Here is a 19,119-nt window from a genome sequence, read left to right as displayed (position 1 = left end):
CATTGGGTGGGAAACAAAATTGATCTGCTACAATTCAGAAAGAATCTGGCCTAAGCCTACCCCTAACCCATTGATTGATTCATTAGATTACAGATACTTCTGACCTCAACTCATTATGTGTCTAAAGCATACCTGTCCACAAAATCAGTTTCTTCCAATCCAACCTTTCCACCACCATGTGTGACACCAAACAGGTGCCAAAAAATGCTGCACACAGCCACCAGCAAGAAGCTTGGTGAGAAGGTGAAAACTGTCAATGTGGTTATTTGGAAATGACCATCAGTCACCCTCTGTCTGAGGCAAGAGCTTGCTGCATGGTACAGGACTTCACCAAACTAAAGGGCTAATGGTTTGGGCCATATATCAACAGCTTCCTTTCCCTTAACTAGAAAACTGAAGATGGGTCTTGGATGAGTCTTTCTGCATGACAGTTACCCGAAACATATTACCAAGGCAACAAAGAAGAAGCAAATTACCATACCATACCATACCACCTTTATTTATAAAGCACTTTAACATAAAACCAGAGTTCACAAAGTGCTGTACATGCTAATAGCATAAGTAAAGAAAATTAAAATGAGATAAGATAAAATAAATAACTAAAAAACTAAAATAAATTGAAACATGTTAAATTAAGGTCATGAAGTGACCATAGCAAGTCTCCAGACCTCATTCCTATGGAAAATCTGTGGAGTGAGCTGAAGCTTCAGTCGCCAAGTGACAGCCAAGAAACCTAAAGGATTTAGAGTTTCTGTAAAGAGGAGTGGGCTAAATTCCCTCCTGAGATGTTTCAAACCTGGTGACCAACTACAAGAAATGTCTTCCCACTGTGCTTGCCAATTAGAGTTTCTCCAAATACTAAGTCATGTTTTGTAGGTTTTTGGTTGATATTCTCTCTCTCTCTCTATTAAAATAAAATTACTATTAAAAATTAGAGAATGTTCATTATTTTGTAAGAGAGCAATCCTACAAGAGTGTCAACTAATTATTTCCAGCCAGCCTTGAAAATTTTCAAATGTATATCGTGATAGATATTTTTGGACATATCGCCCTGCTCTATATACTATACAGACTATACTCTCACTGTTACATTGAAAAAGGCCTTTCAGAAAGTTACTCAGTTTAGAGTCTCACAGTACAACATGTTTAAGGAAGTAAATCTGTGAGTTTCGCTAATGTTGTTTTTAGACGACACAAGCTGGTTTGTAGATCAGGGTCAGTTTGACTTCGGCCACTCCTCAAGTTTATTTATATAGCACAATTCAACAATAAGGTGATTCAAAGTGCTTTACAGAGACATTAAAAAACAAAAGCATGATTTAAAATTGATTAAAAAAACAGTACATAAAATCAGAATGGTAGATAAGACCAGTAGTTAAAATGTAAGTTTTGAAATTTAAGCTTAAAAGTGTGGATTTGGTGTTTTACTCAAATGCAGCTGAGAATAGGTGAGTCTTCAACCTGGATTTAAATAAACTGAGTGTTTCAGCTGATCTGAGGCTTTCTGGGAGTTTGTTCCAGATATAAGGAGCATAAAAGCTGAATGCAGCTTCTCCGTTTCTGGTTCTGACTCTGGGAACTGATAAAAAACCGGATCCAGATGACCTGAGGGATCTGGAAGGTTCATACTGGGTCAGGAGGTCACTGATGTATTTTGGTCCTAAACCATTCAGAGCTTTATAGACCCTCATCAGAACTTTAAAGTCTATCCTCTGATGGACAGGCAGCCAGTGTAAAGATCTCAGAGCTGGACTGATGTGATCCACTTTTTTGGTCTTAGTGAGGACTCGAGCAGCAGAGATCTGAATGAGCTGTAGTTGTCTGACTTTTTAGGTAGACCTGTATAGATGCTGTTACAGTAGTCAAGCCTGCTAAAGATGAATGCATGGACTAGTTGTAAGAAGAGTAAGAAGTACTAAATGACTTTTTTAGTTTTTCTGTTTGTGTACTCCCAGTCAAGTCCTGAGATTTCAAACTTAGCATCTCATTCTTTATGTAATGTCCTCGAATCCCACATGTGGTCATGTTTACACAGTGTTTTGCACATGATACTGATAATGGTCAAATAATAAAATACTGGTGGTTGGTATCAGATTAGCAGATAAATGATGTCTATTCTGAAAAGCAGTAACCTTTTGACTTTTTCCTTGTGTTGAGCACATTCAGAATTTTGTTTAGTGATGGCCTAAATAATCTGCTTTGAAAGCTGTTAAAGTGAACACATACCAAGTGTCTTTGAAGGTGGATACAAACTCAAAGAATTAATTCTCAGCCAGGGATTCTCTGCAGCGTGCTGCTTAATGTGACTGATAATGTATCTGTTCAGTGATACCAGAATAGTTGACTTTATGACATAGATAAGAGGGCAAGGTTTTTAACTGATAAATTTTACTAGAGTAACACTGCAGTTACCTTTGAATAGACTTTCAGATACACCAATAAAAGAACTCATGTATTAACATAGACAGTTTCTGGTGTCTCTCTCTGTTGCAATGGCATCATCAGGCCAGTGGTATTATCCTCAACAGTGTGGAGGCTTTTTAATGCTGACAGTTTTCCAGAGACAAGTGGAGGGGATACTTTTTACGCTAGAAAGCTTAAACAGCACTTTCTATGAGGAAGCAGAGAGAAAGATCAGTTTGTCTGCTGGGGAGAAATGTTGCAACTTCCTGTCAACCACAGACTCTAACAATTAGTAGGCTAATGTGAAAATATTTTTATTGTGAAAAGTTTTAATGGTTTTGTGGAAACTCACTGGCATTTTTTTCATATGGGAGGGTTCAGTTGGAGGCGGAATAAAGGACACACAATCTGTTTCTAATTAGAGAACTTGCTTGTCTCTGTTCAACTGACACACAGATTGTCAGTTCATATATGCCTTTAGTTCTCCTTTCATTTTTATAGAGTAGTCACTGTGGTTATTAACAGATATGGCTACTTCGGCAAAGGCAGGCCTTTTAAAAAGTACAATCCACTCTCTCATCACAACGTCAAAAACTTTGACTTAACAAAGTGCGCACATATTTCCCACGACTTTGTCTGCATGCTGCAATATTTCTAGTGCTCTCTTTTGAGTTGAATAGATAGTTGTTGTTGCACAGGTTGCAAATACACTCACTGGCCACTTCATTTATTACATCTTGCTAGTAACAGGTTGGACCCACGTTTCCCCTCAGAACTGCTTTAATCTTCATGATGCAAATTCAACAAGGTGCTGGAAACATTCATCAGAGATTTTTTGGTCCATATTGACATGACAGCATCACACAGTTCCTGCAAATTGTTCAGCTGGATTTCCATTATACCAGTGTCCCGTTCCACCACATCTCAAAGGTGCCCTATTGGATTGAGATCTGGTGACTGGAGGTCATCTAGATGCGCTGAACTTGCTGTCAGGAAACCAGTTTGAGATAATTTGAGATTTGTGACATGGTGCGTTATCCTGTTGGAAGGAGTCATCAGAAAATGGTTCAACTGAGGCCATAAAGGGATGGAAACGTTCATGAATACTCAATAGGTTGCAGTGTATTAAACCTGGTGGAACCTGATGCGGTCTTCTGCTGCTGAAGCCCATCTGCTTTAAAGTTCAATGTGTTTGCATTTAGAGATGCTCTCCTGAAAAACACCTTGGTTGTAACAAGTGGTTATCTTCCAGTTAGCTCAAAGCAGTGTAGCCGTGCTCCTCTGACCTCTGACATCACTGAGGCGTTTTCACCCAAAGAACTGACGCTATTCTCTGTAAACTCTAGAGATGGTTGTGCAGAAAATGCCTGTAGATCGTCGTTTTTTTGCAAATCCTCAAACATGCCTGTCTCGCACCGACATCTATGTTCACAGTTACTTAAATCACATTTCTTTTCCATTCCGATACTCACTTTGAACTTCAGCAGGTCTTGATCATGTCTACATGCTTAAATGCATCATGTTGCAGCCATGTGATTGGTTGATTACGTATTTATGTTAACGAGCAGTTAAACAGTGTTTATTGTATAGTTATAAGGGGTTCACAGTTGTGAAGATGGCACAACACATCCTGGCCTGCAGTTAACAGCAAAGGCTCATGTTTGATATGCTGTATAATTGTGTCGTAACTAATTGTTGCAGTCTGAAACTCTTTCTGTCACAGCTTATGCAAAGCCAGAATTTGCTGTTCTGATGCTGGATTTTTCACTCGTCTGTGCTGATGGAAATATCAAAAGTAGCAACAGGAAGGTTGCAATTATTTCAGACTAAAAAAAGCTCTCTGCGCTCCCCTCATTTTCCTGCAAGCTGCTATGGTTCGGTTTCTGGAACAAAAGGAGAAGAGGGAGAGAAGCTTTTTTTTTTTTTTTTTTTTTTTTTAAGAGATTAACTTTTAGGGAGCTGTATGGTAAAAGATTTTCTGAAAAAGCTTAGCCATTAAGCAGGGGTTGTTACCAGCCGTTTAGTAATTTATGAATTGCGATCCTCCAAAGTGGCTCGACTTTTGTGACATGTTGGTGTATTGTAATCATGTTGTTACAGTATTTATCCCGTCAGTGGTGCCTAATCCAAAGAGGTGTGCCTTTTTTAAAAATGTCTTTCTTTAGCCAAAATTATACCAGCCTTTTAAAAAGGCATTGTGTGTACTTCTGTAGCCACAAAGGTTAAAGCATTATGTTGTTTTCGTGAGGAGAAATACAAGACAGATGGCAGTACTGGCCCTGCAGACGGCCTTTGAGAAGAACTGCTCATAATAAGTTTTAAACAGTTTTTTAAAACATGTCTAAACAGGTGTTTTTTGTATGTGGAACAACTGGGGCAAGAAGTGAAATTACAGTTAAAATTGAACCCATGTAGGAATGAGGAGTGGAGTATTGATGGGAAGCAAAGATGGGAAAGAAAACATCTTGAGAGGCTTGCCGTGGCATGCAGTTGTTGAAGAAAGATAAGAGCGGCCTCTCCGTCCCCACTTGCCATCCTCCTCCTTTTACCCTTCCCCATTCTTGACAGTGCTCCTCACAGCTGTTCTGAACATCTCAAGCTTAGAGGAATACCTCACTGGGTGTTCCTCATAAGATGAAGATGTTTTTCTACAACTGGGCCTTCCTATTTTCCGCTACACCCACCATTACAAGTAGCCATGTCTACCACCAGCGGTGCATGTATGCTGCACTGTCAGCACCTTTCAATTTGATGTCACATCAAACAGTTACCTAAATGTCTGTCCTCTTTCCTCTCTAGGCTGCAGAGTCTGGTATAGTGAAGATTAAGACGATAGCAGCCAGGAACACAGACATATTAGCAGGTGAGTGATAATAGAAGTACTTAGTTGTTCTTCAATTGGCTATGTGTGCAGAGCTAGTGCTTTAAACTGCAACAAGCTTATATTCAAATGTTCAGGGAGACGGCAGTATTCATGATTTTCTGTTCACACAACTGCATCCTGCATACAAGTGACAGACTGAAATAGTCACTGGGCTTTCATGTATTTTCCTTTCATAATGCATGCATTCAGCCAAAGGCAAGTCATGTACAAACGGCCTTTGACTCCACCCCAAAAAAACCAAACAAAAAAAGTCATTGTGTTTATTAAGTTATATGATAAATGAGTCTTTTATTTCCCTCCTCTCTGAGCTTTGTTTGCAGTCTTTTTCTGGCTCTTCCTAGCTTGTTGCTCTGAATTATTGAAGTATTTTCAAACGGGGCTGGTCTCTCAGCACTCGTATGGAAAATTGGTTCTAGCGCCGTCTCTGTAAACAAGTCTAGCTTTTTGGTAGCATTTGCAGAGTTGACACATAGTTGACATTTCCTGAGTTCCACTGATGACTGTCCACAACCTGCTGCCCCTCTGTAGCTGTGAACTGTACAGCAGCTCACTGTTCACTGTTTCAACTTTAAGTCTACTTGACGCATCAACTTTATGGTGATTAACTGGGAAACCTGTTGTGCAGGTGTAAATAACTGGTGAACCTAAATTCAGTTTACTGGAAAAGGAAATAATGCACGTTTCACTTTTAAGTGCTGTTTAAAATGAGATGATAAAAACCTCAGTGCAAAATGGGTACCTTTTTTTATTATTATAATTGTTGAGCTAGAATAGTGTTGCATGATTCACACTTGAGAATAATTGTTATTGTAAGTTGATACCTCCATGTATTCTTTTCATTTACTCTCCAAAGTTTTCGTTCTGCAGTACCAGACTTCATGAAATCAGAAGCAAAACAAAAGCAAACACATGTATTTTTTTTTTTTTTACTTTAAGGCATTTTATTAGAAGTAAATTGCATGATGACATCTTTAAAAAAAGATTATTTGTGTCCTTTATTTGTGTCCCTTTTTCCTGCAGCCCTAAAGGAGAACAGCTCAGAGGTTGTGCAGCCTTTCCTGATGGGCTGTGGCACCAAAGAGCCAAAGATCACACAGCTGTGTTTGGCTGCCATCCAGAGACTCATGTCCCATGAGGTCGTATCTGAGGTGAGGGCTATAAGCTAGCCTTTTATTTGAAAATAGGATATTTATATTTTCATATGTATGATCTGCAGATGTGTACACAAGAAGGGAATCTAGTGTGTAGAAGGCCAAATAAAACCACAGTGTGGTAACAAGCAGTGCCGAATTGAGGACAGTTTGATTGATACATGTTAATTTACACACATCACAATAAATGCAATAATAATCATCAGGCTGTTAGACTAATGCACTCATTGGTGAGTTGCTTTTGGCAGGTGCACTCAGTAAGAGGCCTTTGCTGATCCGCTGTGTGACATTGAGCTTCACAAATACAGTGTGATTGTTATTTCAAAGAGTGGCGAGTCGGTGCGTGCGTCCTTGTTGGAAGGTTGTTCCCAAGCGAAGAAAACTCTTTTATAGAGAACACAGCCATGAAAAACACATTTTTCGAGTTTGTGATCGAACGACTCATTAAAAACAACGGAAAGTAGATGTGCTGTTTTTCTTTTTTAGCATTATTTGAATCTTTCGGGTTGTGGCCTTCTGTTGTTTTTTGTTTGATTACCTGGAAGTAAATAAAGACTGTTTTAAACCTCAATGTTTCATGCTCACCTTCAGTGTGTAAGCATGGACAAATTAAGGCTTGATTGATATCCAATTGGGTCAATACTGCAAGCACTGCAACACATCAATACCCAATCAAGCAGTGTAAATTAAATTTGACCTCGTTCCTGGCGCAAAGGCGCAGACCACCTTTACCACTTCCACTGCTCATTTTCGTGAAACCCGTTGACCTAGAAAATCTATTACTTGAACAGTTTAACATCATCTTTATGCGCAGTGGCAGTTAAACAACTCAGAAAAACGGAGTGGAATAAGGTACCGATCTCAGGAAAGGGGAGGCTACAATAACTTCCAAATTGAAATCGTCGTTTAATGGTAGCCTGTGAAATGGGTGTAGGGGTTTTCGACCTTTTAAACAACGCAGCTTTTGGCAGACCTGAGATGTGAGCGGTTTCCAAGATGTTACCCCAGAGGTGTTAGCACACTGCAAAGCAGGCTTTCTTCATTTTAATCATCATTTGTTGGATTACACTAAAATAGATTTCAAAGCTCTCTTTTTTTTTTCCTTTGGTGGGAGAAAAGATGCGCTCGGCATTCCCTGAGAAAATTCTTTGTCAGAACTGGTCACGCTGGGTTACTTAGCGCTAATTCTTATCAACTATTTTTGTCACACAGATCTCGCTCTCACGCTCTGTCTCTCTCTTTCCACGCAGTAGTTTACCTCAAACACTGAAATGTTCTGAATCCCAGGACATCCAAGAAGAAACTTAACTAAATTTAAACCCTTGTTGCTGACCAGAGGAAAAATGGCTGTTTCTTAAAGCTGTATCCTTGAAAATAGCTGTGAATTTTAACTGTGAATTAAAAGGAATAATACATTTTTAATCATTCAGATTCATTGTTATTTCCCCCACTCACCAGTAGTAGATGGGTAGTAATGTTAGTTAAACAGACTGAGAGTTTAAGCGTTTAGTATTTTATTTTACAAATACAAAAAAGTTTGCACACAAAAACAGCACAGCGTGGGGAGCGGGTTGATGCAGGTCAATCCAGTAAAACAGAAAGCAGCTTCTAACCTGTGCTGTTTCGTTTCATAAAAAGAAAGAAAAAGAAATCCTAAACTTCTTGAACCTCCATGGCCAAAACAACAAAACGATGCAGGAGTAGCTCCCCTAAAACGGTGGTCTCTAACAAAAGCAGCCAGGAGCAGAGGACAGGTGAACCACACCAAGTAGGCGGGACATAGGAGAAAGACAGGATGGTGAAGAAGTACAGGCCTCTCCAAACCAACTGAGATTTAGTTCCCATCTATCTCCCCAAGCATGTCTTGTCTATTCACGGAGATCTCAGCAATAAATTCACATCATTTCATTCTTGAATCCACCTGGACATTTGTGCCAAATTTGCAGAAGTTCCTTAAGGCATTGCTGAGATATTGCATTGAGGAGAGTAGACGACTAAAGCAGTGCCTTCAGGCAGGGCTGTGGCAGAGCATAAGACGCGTTCATATTTGAAAATTGAGTTTGTTTGTTATCTTGTGAATTGAGCCAGTTACACATAAAAGCAGCTGTTAGGGGGATGCATGTAGATTTATTTTGGATAGCTTGACCCTGAGAAAGGACGTGCGGTGTCACTTACTATCAGCAGAAACTGACAGTGAGATCTGGTGTTATTGAACTGGGTGATGTTGTAACCCCAAGCAGGCACAACCATCTGCTCCCACAAGAGTGTGTTTTTGTGCATGTCTATTATTTATGGCTGTTACCTTGGGCAAGCCAAAGGCCTGATATCAGCTAGGAACTCTGATAATGCCTCCTAAATTCAGAGTGTGGCTATGTACTTTAGTTGTGTGTGTGTGTTTGTGAAACAGGCAGCAGCAGGGAACATCATCAACATGTTGTGGCAGCTGATGGAAAATGGTTTGGAAGAGCTGAAACTTTTACAGACAGTCCTCGTCCTGTTGACCACCAACACAGTTGTACATGATGAAGTGCTATCCAAGGTAAAAGCATAGACACACACACTGTTTGCATGTATTATATGGATGAACAGTATAGTAGCAGTAGTTTGTTTTTTCCCCTGTGCCCAGGCTATTGTGCTGTGTTTTCGTCTGCACTTCACCAAGGACAACATCACCAACAACACAGCAGCTGCCACCGTTAGACAAGTTGTCACCGTGGTGTTTGAGAGGATGGTGGCTGAGGACGAGCGCTTTAAAGGTTAGAGTTCATTGGTTCTGAAAGTAGGAAGATGATACAGTAAAATTCTGAGATGCTTAATATTACAGATGGTGTGAAAAACTGAAAAGTACATCTTTACACCTTAAGCTATTTAAATAGAACATAGATAAAAATGCTTTTTAATTGCAAGCTAATTTACTGTGTAATGTATTTTGTATTTAACCTCAAGGCATTGTGGAGCAGCCCCCTCCTGTCCAGGGAAACACCAACCGCCGGTCTGTTAGCACTTTGAGACCCAGTGCAAAGGATGCATACATGCTGTTTCAGGTATGTCCACCAGGGGGCGGTAGCCTTCTATAAGCCGTCCTGCCCTCTTGTCAGAGTTGGTTAGATGCTGATTTTGAGATCTTTCTTATAATCTCAAATTGAGGTCCAGTAAAACTAATTCAGAAATATTTCTTTTCATCTCTGAAATGAAGTAATTTTTTTAAAGAGGGATTTGGTTGTCTTGAAGTCTTTCACCCACATTACACTTTCATGTGATGATGATTGTTCTTCACGCAGAGCTTGGTCAAAGCCCTGTTTCAGCCACTGTGATGTGGGTAGGACAACACTGCATTGTTTTGAAGGCTGTTGTTCACCTTCCTGCAGGACTTGTGCCAGCTGGTGAATGCTGACGCCCCCTACTGGCTGGTGGGGATGACAGAGATGACACGGACGTTTGGCCTTGAGCTGCTGGAGTCTGTTCTTAATGATTTCCCCGGTGTATTCCTGCAGGTAAAGAGAGAAAAAAGAGCGAGTTTGTGAACATCTAGACCAGGGGTGGGCAATCTCAGTCCACGAGGGCTGGTGTCCCTGCAGGTTTTAGATGTGTCCTCAAACCAACACAGCTGATTTAAATGGCTAAATTAGCTCCTCAACATGTCCTGAAGTTCTCCAGAGGCCTGGTAACGAACTAATCATGTGCTTCAGGTGTGTTGACCGAAGGTGAGATCTAAAACCTGCAGGGACACCGCCCCTCGTGGACTGAGATTGCCCACCCCTGATCTAGACCAAAAACAAGGTGTCAGACCAGAAGTGGCAAAAAAGAGAAAAGTCTGCTCATTGTTAGGTTCCAACTTTTTTTATTTTAAAAGGTTTAGATCCATCTGATCCATCTTGTCCTTTCAATAAAATTCTTAATGAAACATTCTACAATAAAATAAATTAATTCACAGGATGTTTTGGTCTCCCTTTGTTTCCTACCCAGCATCAGGAGTTCAGTTTCCTGCTAAAAGAAAGAGTTTGTCCCCTCGTCATCAAGCTCTTCTCCCCTAACATCAAGTTCCGGCAGGGCAGCAGCAGCGCTGCTTCACCAGCTCCTGTGGAGAAACCTTACTTCCCCATCTGCATGAGGTTGCTGCGTGTGGTCTCCGTCCTCATCAAGCACTTCTACAGCTTACTGGTAAGTAACTGATCCGTTGCGATGGTTGGGTGGTCAAAACAGTTGTCTGATGGTTGTTTTTTTATGTCTATGGGATTTTCTTAAGCACAGAGCTGATGCACTTAATTGATCCAGTCAGATTAGCATTGGCTTACCCAAGCAGTAGTTTTGTCTTAGTTCTCCTCCAAGCACTTTAATGAGCTTAACTACAATCGAGTAACTCAGCATTCCAGCTGTTTTTATTTAGTGGCATTTATTCAATTTTTGAGATGGAATTTTTTTTTCTTCTTTTTGCTCAAATTGATCAAAAAGCCGTTCCACTTCCACAAAGCCAGAAGGTATTCAGAGATTTTGCATCACTTTCAGTCTGATATGTGTGTGCTTGGCTTGCAGGTGACTGAGTGTGAGATCTTCTTGTCTCTGTTGGTGAAATTTCTGGATGGGGAGAAGCCTCAGTGGCTCAGAGCAGTGGCTGTGGAATCAGTCCACAGACTGTGTGTGCAGCCTCATTTGTTACGGTAAGCAGCTTTAAAAAAACAACACAGATTTTTAGTTACAGGGTCTGGAAACTTACGTTTTTTTTTTCCTACTTTAGTTTAAAAAAAATATAGCTGATTCTGCACAATTACATTCATTAAACCCTTTTGTGACTAAGGTTGTTTAACTGTTTCTCAGAGTGCAGTTTGGCCTAATGAAACTTGGCAAAGTCTGAAGTGTCCTTTTTTCTTTCTTTCTAATACAACCCCACACTGCTGTGATCTCACTCTGCTCTTCTCTGTTTCAGTTCGTTCTGCCAGTCTTATGACATGAAGCAGCACTCCACTAAAGTGTTCAGAGACATTGTCAATGCCCTGGGATCCTTCATCCAGTCCCTCTTCATCGTTCCCAATGCGGGAAACGTGGCTGCTGTCGGCGCGCCAGCTGGTAAGTTGACTGAGTTGTCCTTATTTAGAATTTCTATTGATGTCAAGGAGATGTGTTCAAATGGGCCTGAAATTCAGATTTACTGCACTTATACCCCCTTACCTCATTCCTCTCCGGCTTTTGTTGTAGGTGGGTCGGGTTCAGGTGCTCAAGGCACAGCACAAGGCGGTCCAGGCACAGGAGGGGTCAGCGGCACCCTGACTACCCAGGCTGCATTTGAATACCGTGGTACCTGGATCCCCCTTATGACTGTTAGTGTCCAGGGAAGCGCCAAGGCCACCTAGTAAGAATTTCTTTTGTACATACTGAATAATCTCCCCTTATTTATTGTGTGTTTATAAGGATGTAATTCCAGTCACAGATGCAGAAAGTAAACAGTTCCAGGACCGACTAGCTTTGTGCTGCAAAGTGGCATAAATATAGACAAGCTTGTCATTTTTTAAATTAATTTTTTCCCCCAAGATGTTGTTTCTGACGTTAATGATACAGCAGATCAAAAGTTATTTGCTGAAAAGAAATGGCTGCCTAATATGTTAATGGTCTTGGAAAAGGAGGCAGCTCTTATATGTCAATTTTCCAGACAGAAACTTCAGTTCATGTACTTCACCTCATTTCTCTTTCTCCATCTCTCTCCCAGCTTAGAGATGCTGGACAAGGTTGAGCCCCCATCCATCCCAGAGGGCTACGCCATGTCAGTGGCCTTCAGTGCTCTGCTTGACCTGGTGAGGGGCATCACCACCATGATTGAAAGAGAACTGGCCGCGGAGGAGGAGGCAGCTGCTGAATTTAGAGAAGCTCACCCTGACCAGGAGTGGAAGCCGCAACCTGGTGAGAATGTACAGAAGGAAAAAATGTTCTTTGGAGCGTTTTATTCTCATGATACACCCTGACAAGAAGGATATTAATCAGTTGAAAATATATGAAAGCAGACATATGGAGATGGGGAAGCAGGAGTGGTGTGTATAATGGTCTAGCCTGTCATGATTCTGGGTGGTAGCACTTGTACAAACTCTAGTGACCACAATTATAGCCGAACCTCTTTATAATTTCAAATAAGAAGTGGAAAAAAATTAGAGATGATCAATTTCTTTTCTTTTTCCCCAACATGAGACTGTCCAGACTGATGTGATAGTATTTAGGAATAAACCCCGTAATGTTTTGTTTGTCTCAGGGGCTCACCTGGTGTGGGAGGAGATGGTCAACGCCTGCTGGTGCGGTCTCCTGGCTGCACTGTCTCTGCTGCTGGATGCCAGGTACGGATTCTGGAGTCAGCAGACATGTTATATATTTACAGCAGTGATTCAGACAGGAACGTTTTAAAGCTTTAGTCATTTGTAAATTGCACCACATTAAAGATTACTTTAAACGCACGATGTATGCTTAACAGATAAATACACATTTAATTTCCCGTTCAAGTGTTTGTTCAATAGAACTAGGAGGTGAGTTTTTGTGCTGCTGAAACAGACATTATCATGTTGTAGTTATTAATGAATATTAATAATAGCTCTGTGTCCAACATAACAACCCTCAGGTCAGTGGCTTAGAGTTTAATGGCCTATTTATTTTTTTTATTGGCTTGTGTTTTTATATTTTTAAATAGTCATGCAATTTAATTAAAACAATATTTCAGATGATTTCACTTACAAAATGGAAAACGATACAGAAGCCTTGAAATTAATATGGCGTGACCATGGTCTCTAATGCGGTCACTTCTCCGTTAGCTGCAGGTGTCGCTCCCATGTTAAATAGGACGGCGCCCTCAGCCTTCATCGAGCTGTATAATTTAACCAGTCTGGTATCTGGTGTCAGACTAAGTTAACTGTTCATATTTTAATACAACCTGTGCACATCTTTCACGGTGTAAAACTAACAGCGGTGGATGGAGCAGCTACAGAGTTTGCTTTTCTTCAGTTTGTTGATCAGGTGGTTCGATGCAGGACTCCCGCTCACTTTTTTCCCAGTTAAGGTTTTAATGGTGATCAGATGTTTTGGTGCTGCTGTTTTGGATGCTAGAAACATGTTTTCTTTTACTCTGAGTTCACTGTCTCGGTAATGGCTCTGCCTATTTACTGTTCACAGCGTGTAACGCTGTAGACTCTGGCTCTGACATTAAACTTTGCCAGCATCACCATCACTGCTTCTGTTGTGTTATCAGCGTTTTTGCTGAAAAACTGGAGGCTGCCTGGACTTAGGGTTGTCATACGCTGCTCCTAAATATGTTTGTAGTGCAGGGTCTGTTTTAAGTCGCAAATGGAGCTGAAATTGGTTCTCAATGCTGAAAAGACAAAGCTAATGTTGTTTTCAAACATGAAGAGATTTCCTCAAACTGTCCCCTTGGTGTCCACTCTTGAGGGAAACCTCATAGAAGTGGTGCATACGTATAAATATCTTGGCTTTTTAATTGATGATTCTCTGACCTTTAAACCTCACATAGACAATCTTGTGAAAAAACTCAAACTAAAATTGGGATTTTTTTTTCGAAACAAATTTTGCTTTTCTTTTGAGACAAAAAAGCGTCTTGTAAATGCTACATTTTTATCTGTTTTAGATTATGGTGATCTGCTGTACATGAATGCTTCCGCCCAGTGTCTTCATAAGATTGACTCAGTTTATCATGCCTCCTTACGGTTTATTACAAACTGTAGGGCCTTGACCCATTGTTGTGATCTGTACGCTCGAGTGGGATGGCCTTCGTTGTCCTCCAGGAGGTTTGCTCACTGGTGCATCTTTATTTATAAGGCCCTGCTTGGACAAATGCCCACCTACATTTGCGATCTGCTCACACGGAGAAGTACTGTTTCTTACAGCCTGCGTTCAAGCGATCTTTTATTGCTCATTGTTCCATTTGCCAGAACTGAACTGGGAAAGAGGGCTTTTACTTATGCTGCCCCTTTCACATGGAACATGATGCAAAAAGACTGGAAGATAGCAGATCTTATTTCATTAAATGCTTTTAAGTCCAGATTGAGAGAGCCAGAGAAAAATGTTTTTAAAATGTAATTGTTATTTATAATATGTATGTAACTTTGTAATTTCAACGTGTTGTCGCCTCTTGGCCAGGACTCCCTTGCAAAAGAGGTTTTTAATCTCAATGGGACTTTTCCTGGTTAAATAAAGGTTAATAATAATAAAAAAATGTGGGTTTGCATCTTTTAACACAACAGCCCGCTACACAGCCGTGCATTAAACCATTAGTCCCCCTGATGCCAACATCATTTTTTGCTGGTCCCCACAACATAATATTCCTAGCAATGTGTTTCACTGTGGGGATGGAGTTCTTGTGGTTGTAGGTTTCTCCCTTCTTTCTCCAAACATAAGCAGCGTCTCTGTGGCCAAAGAGCTCAAGTTTTATCTCACCTGATCAAAGGACGCACTTCCAGTCCAGGTTGTCCTCAGCATACTTCAGTGTCTGTTCTTCCTGTGTTTTTCTTGGTCTGCAACCTCTCAGCCCATTCCTGTGCAGTATTCTAGTGATTCACTAAGTCCCTAGCAGTTGTGACTTTAGACACATTTGTCACTAGTTTTCTTTCCAGCCTTTGAAATATTTAGCTTCCTGCCTCTGTCAGGCTCTGTGGCTCTCTTTGAATTTCTTAATGATACTTCTCACTACAGTTCTTGACACTTGGAGATGCTGTGATAGCTTTCTATATCCACCTCCTGCTTTGTGAGCATTAGCAATTCTTTTTGTGGAGTCAAAAGAGATTTCTTGTTTTTGACATGATGCTTTCTCATGTGACAGCTCAAACAGTGAGTCAGTTGGAAGAAAACCCTCAGTTTTAACTTGCGTTTACAAGTTTTGAGCATTACAAAGTTAAAACACATCATTGCAAAGGTCAGCTTTTCAGCTGCTAATAACACAAACTCTGCTCATTTTTATTATTGTGTGCAAACAGAAATAATTGATGGTTTCTAAAGAAGACTCATTTGTTTAGATGTGCTATGTTGAAAATTCTTCACTTGGTCATAAAAGTACTTCAAAAGAAATTCAAATTTCATTGCTGGGTTTATCTATACATATCCTATCATGTTCTAATAATGAATAAAGGTCTAATATAGCCTTGGCAGCATTTCTTAGGATATAAATATTAAATTAGACAATAAGGAATACAGTCTGCAGTGTGTTATGTTTCACTTTTCTGTCCTCTTTCTTCCTTTTCTCACGTCTTGCGTGTTCAGCACTGATGAGACAGCGACTGAGAACATCTTGAAAGCAGAGCTGACCATGGCCTCGCTGTGTGGCCGTCTCGGCCTGGTGACACCTCGTGATGCCTTTATAACGGCCATCTGCAAGGCCTCTCTGCCCCCACACTACGCCCTAACTGTCCTCAGCAGCAACGCGGCCACCCTCTCCAGCAAAGGTGGGTGACTGAGAATGCATCTAAAGATAAATACAAAACACATTTTCAAGGGGACTCAAGTTTCATATAACCTCTATTTTTGTTGTACAAGTATGTCAGGCATGTAGTTATTCACTTGTACACACCAAGAATTGCAAGAGCAAATACATGTTTTATACTGCAAACCATTAAAAGTCCCCATGTAAAGCCCTGAGGGATGGCCTCTGGTCACATGTGTTTAATGAGCAGGTCTAATCTCCCACATGGGTAAGATGTGCCCAACATGTAAACTGTTGGCACTCTGCCTGTCCCTGTTCTCCTGCTCTTGTTGCATTAATCCATAAGTTTTCACTGTGGCTTCTAATTAGACACACCAAGGAGAATGTGCCTGGGGAACGTAGGCGTCCACACACAGCTGCTCTCAAGCCGGCCGCTCAGACTCTCACTATTTGCATATCAGCTTGTAGAGATAAAGCCGGCAAATTGGGTCTTGACTCACCGATGGGATGTTTGTCTTGGAGTTAATTAAGAGAGCTTTTCTTGCATGTTGTAAGCTTGCTACAAAATCCCCTCAAAAACCTTGACTCCTCTACGTGTGCGCGTGTGTAACAATATGTTTGCGTGGGTGCGTGTGTGTGTTTTCTCCACAGCTTATTCAATCCAGGGCCAGAACGTGCAGATTATCAGCCCCTCCAGTGAATCTCATCAGCAGGTGGTGGCTGTGGGGCAGCCACTAACTGCCCAGCCCCAGGGCACTGTTGTGGTAAGGACGCACACATTTGGAAGACTTGGTGGTTACATACTCGATAAGTGTAACAGATTTTCACATTTTAATTTGTGTAGCAGTTTTCCCAAAACAAAGCTCACAAGTGTTTTTTATCAAAACAAGTTAGATTAACAATAATCTTCCATAATGGAGACAATGTCAGCGGAGCTCTTGCTGTTGGGCAGGTTAAATCCAGATAAAGCAGGAAAACCACTTTTCCACAATAAATAAACAAATAGCAGCAGTTTGGTGAGTCCAAACGGCTCCAAACAATCAAGTTTAAAAAAATAAAGTTTCGTGCACTTTATGTTCAATATATGTATTTTATTGTGCCTGAAATGAATGAATAAATGAAATAAAATGAAATGAATACATCCAACACTGAACTATGAGTTAAGTAAAAGTAAATGGTTTTAATTTGTTGGTACTTGAAGGTTTCGGTAAATAAATATGTTCAGAATCTCTGTAAACAAAACAAAACAAAAAACCCCAGCTTCAAAACAGGTAATACTGCTTAACCATATTAAGCAGTATCGCCAGTATCAATGTGCATAGTAGAGTATATTCCGACAATATTGACTATGTGAAATAAGATGCTTTTCTTTGTCAGGGCCTCGTTCAGGTCGATAGTTCTTAATAGATGCTGGACATGGATGCTTGTGCGCTGAAATGTTTCTTGAGGGCAAAAAGATTTAAAAGTACCTGCACAGTGACCTCGATCCTGACCTGGAATAATCATGCAGAGTTTAAAGTTTTCCCTATAGTAATGTTAGCATATTGTTTTCATTTCCTTTGCTTTTACACTACGTTTCCACCACCTTCTTTTTGTTAACACACTTTTCATTGCCTGTGGTGAGACGGAATACTGTCATAAGTCATAATAACTTGTTCTATAGATGCAACTCACTTGGTAATATACAGTGTGCCTTAGAATTGACTGTAACGTTACTCTCTCCCTCTTTTAGCTGACTGCCAAAAACATCCAGTGTATGCGAACCCTGCTCAACCTGGCTCACTGCCACGGAGCCGTGCTGGGCACCTCCTGGCAGCTGGTACTGGCTACCCTCCAGGTACTACAACCACCTACAGCCACACGCTTACTTACTTGCAACCACGCACATATGTACACACTCTCATGTAATTAGACGTCACATACAAATCCATTCCATGTATAAATGCACAAAACTGTTCTTGCACTGTCTGCATTGTGCTTTATGCACCTCTCAGAGAGAAAGTGGAATCATTCTTAGCACATTTACATAAAAATACATGTCTTTCAGCATGTTGGTGTACTTTTTCAAGACCTGATATGAACTTTTCTTCAACTCTCCTTCACCTTCTGTTTTTCTCCCAGCACTTAGTGTGGATCCTCGGGCTTAAGCCAGGCGTGGGTGGTGCCTTGAAGCCTGGTCGAGCAGTGGAGGGCCCCAGTACGGTCAGTGTTTTTTATAACCTTTGTATTGAACTTGTATTGCACATTATGTTTCCCAGCTCATTGTTGAAGGTGATGGGCTTACATGCTAATCGTGTGTCTCCAACCTAAACAGGTGCTGACCACAGCAGTGATGACAGACCTGCCTGTTATCTCCAACATCCTGTCCAGACTGTTCGAGAGCTCTCAGTAAGGATCAGTGTGCCTGAGCATATGTAGATACTTTACTTACTTACCTGATGATCTTAAAATGGATATGTACAATAACCATTTGTTAATAAATATGACTGGGAAGGAGCACAGTATTTTCTTAGAGAGATAGGCTAGTGTTGCCTGTTGTAAAATCAGAATTTTAAGTTATTAATGCTAAGCAGAATAGGCACATGTTATCTGAAATAAGTATTTTTCTGTCATCTAGGTACCTGGATGATGTGTCCCTGCATCACCTGATCAATGCTCTCTGTTCCCTCTCCCTGGAAGCGATGGAAATGGCTTATGGAAACAACAAGGTAAACGGTTTCTCTAGTTGACTGATGTTTAGGAAGAGATTTGAGTTTGATTCAAATCTTATAAGGAACTTGTGCTTCTGTGAAACATATCCAGTGTTTTATTTTGGGTTTTCTACACCTTCTGTTTTGTGTTATGTTTTTTTTTCAGGAGCCGTCTCTGTTTGCAGTCGCCAAGCTGCTTGAAACCGGTTTGGTCAACATGGATCGCATAGAGATCCTGTGGAGACCACTGACAGGCCACTTATTGGAGGTAATGACTACTTAGAACAGAAGCCTACACGTACATTTCATGTTAAATGAGGTACAGTCTATTTTTCCTGTACCTCTTTGATCAAATATCGCATCATTTTAGCTTAATAAATAAATGTACCTGTTAAATTGGTACTCAAGGTAAAGTCTTTGTCTTTGGAAATGTAGATTAATTATGTAGACATGAGTTCATGTAGTAGCTAAGACCAAAAAATGTCTTCATTTTTTTTTTTGTTAAATAAACTATACAGAATTTAATCGCAGTGATTGGTGGTATTAGGTTTGTTTTTCCAGTACATATTTGTCTTAATACCACCAAATTTC

The 19,119-nt window shown here is 40.5% G+C and overlaps 1 protein-coding gene across 4 annotated transcripts in view; it reads left to right on the top strand.

Annotated features, from left to right (window-relative positions):
• Positions 1 to 19,119, top strand: part of mon2 (MON2 homolog, regulator of endosome-to-Golgi trafficking) — a 34,606-nt gene that overhangs the window by 3,218 nt on the left and 12,269 nt on the right. For 2 of the 4 annotated variants that reach the window (XM_082539253.1, XM_082539254.1), the window contains exons 2-20: positions 5,203 to 5,266; positions 6,308 to 6,435; positions 8,846 to 8,977; positions 9,065 to 9,194; positions 9,385 to 9,482; positions 9,807 to 9,932; positions 10,405 to 10,599; positions 10,972 to 11,096; positions 11,363 to 11,502; positions 11,632 to 11,785; positions 12,140 to 12,330; positions 12,674 to 12,755; positions 15,679 to 15,860; positions 16,490 to 16,602; positions 17,571 to 17,675; positions 17,960 to 18,040; positions 18,153 to 18,226; positions 18,456 to 18,546; positions 18,695 to 18,796. In XM_082539253.1, the coding sequence (XP_082395379.1) occupies positions 5,203 to 5,266; positions 6,308 to 6,435; positions 8,846 to 8,977; positions 9,065 to 9,194; positions 9,385 to 9,482; positions 9,807 to 9,932; positions 10,405 to 10,599; positions 10,972 to 11,096; positions 11,363 to 11,502; positions 11,632 to 11,785; positions 12,140 to 12,330; positions 12,674 to 12,755; positions 15,679 to 15,860; positions 16,490 to 16,602; positions 17,571 to 17,675; positions 17,960 to 18,040; positions 18,153 to 18,226; positions 18,456 to 18,546; positions 18,695 to 18,796 (2,313 nt within the window). Of the gene's footprint in view, positions 1 to 5,202; positions 5,267 to 6,307; positions 6,436 to 8,845; positions 8,978 to 9,064; positions 9,195 to 9,384; positions 9,483 to 9,806; positions 9,933 to 10,180; positions 10,292 to 10,404; positions 10,600 to 10,971; positions 11,097 to 11,362; positions 11,503 to 11,631; positions 11,786 to 12,139; positions 12,331 to 12,673; positions 12,756 to 15,678; positions 15,861 to 16,489; positions 16,603 to 17,570; positions 17,676 to 17,959; positions 18,041 to 18,152; positions 18,227 to 18,455; positions 18,547 to 18,694; positions 18,797 to 19,119 lie in introns of those variants that run through there. The other 2 variants (XM_082539256.1, XM_082539255.1) reach the window with 2 other exon arrangements.

This window comes from Aulonocara stuartgranti (genome assembly GCF_965226115.1).
Source record: "Aulonocara stuartgranti genome assembly, chromosome: 7".
Lineage (NCBI taxonomy): Eukaryota > Metazoa > Chordata > Actinopteri > Cichliformes > Cichlidae > Aulonocara > Aulonocara stuartgranti.
Note: the sequence above shows the minus strand (reverse complement) of the source record. Positions and strands in the feature narration are given on the sequence as shown.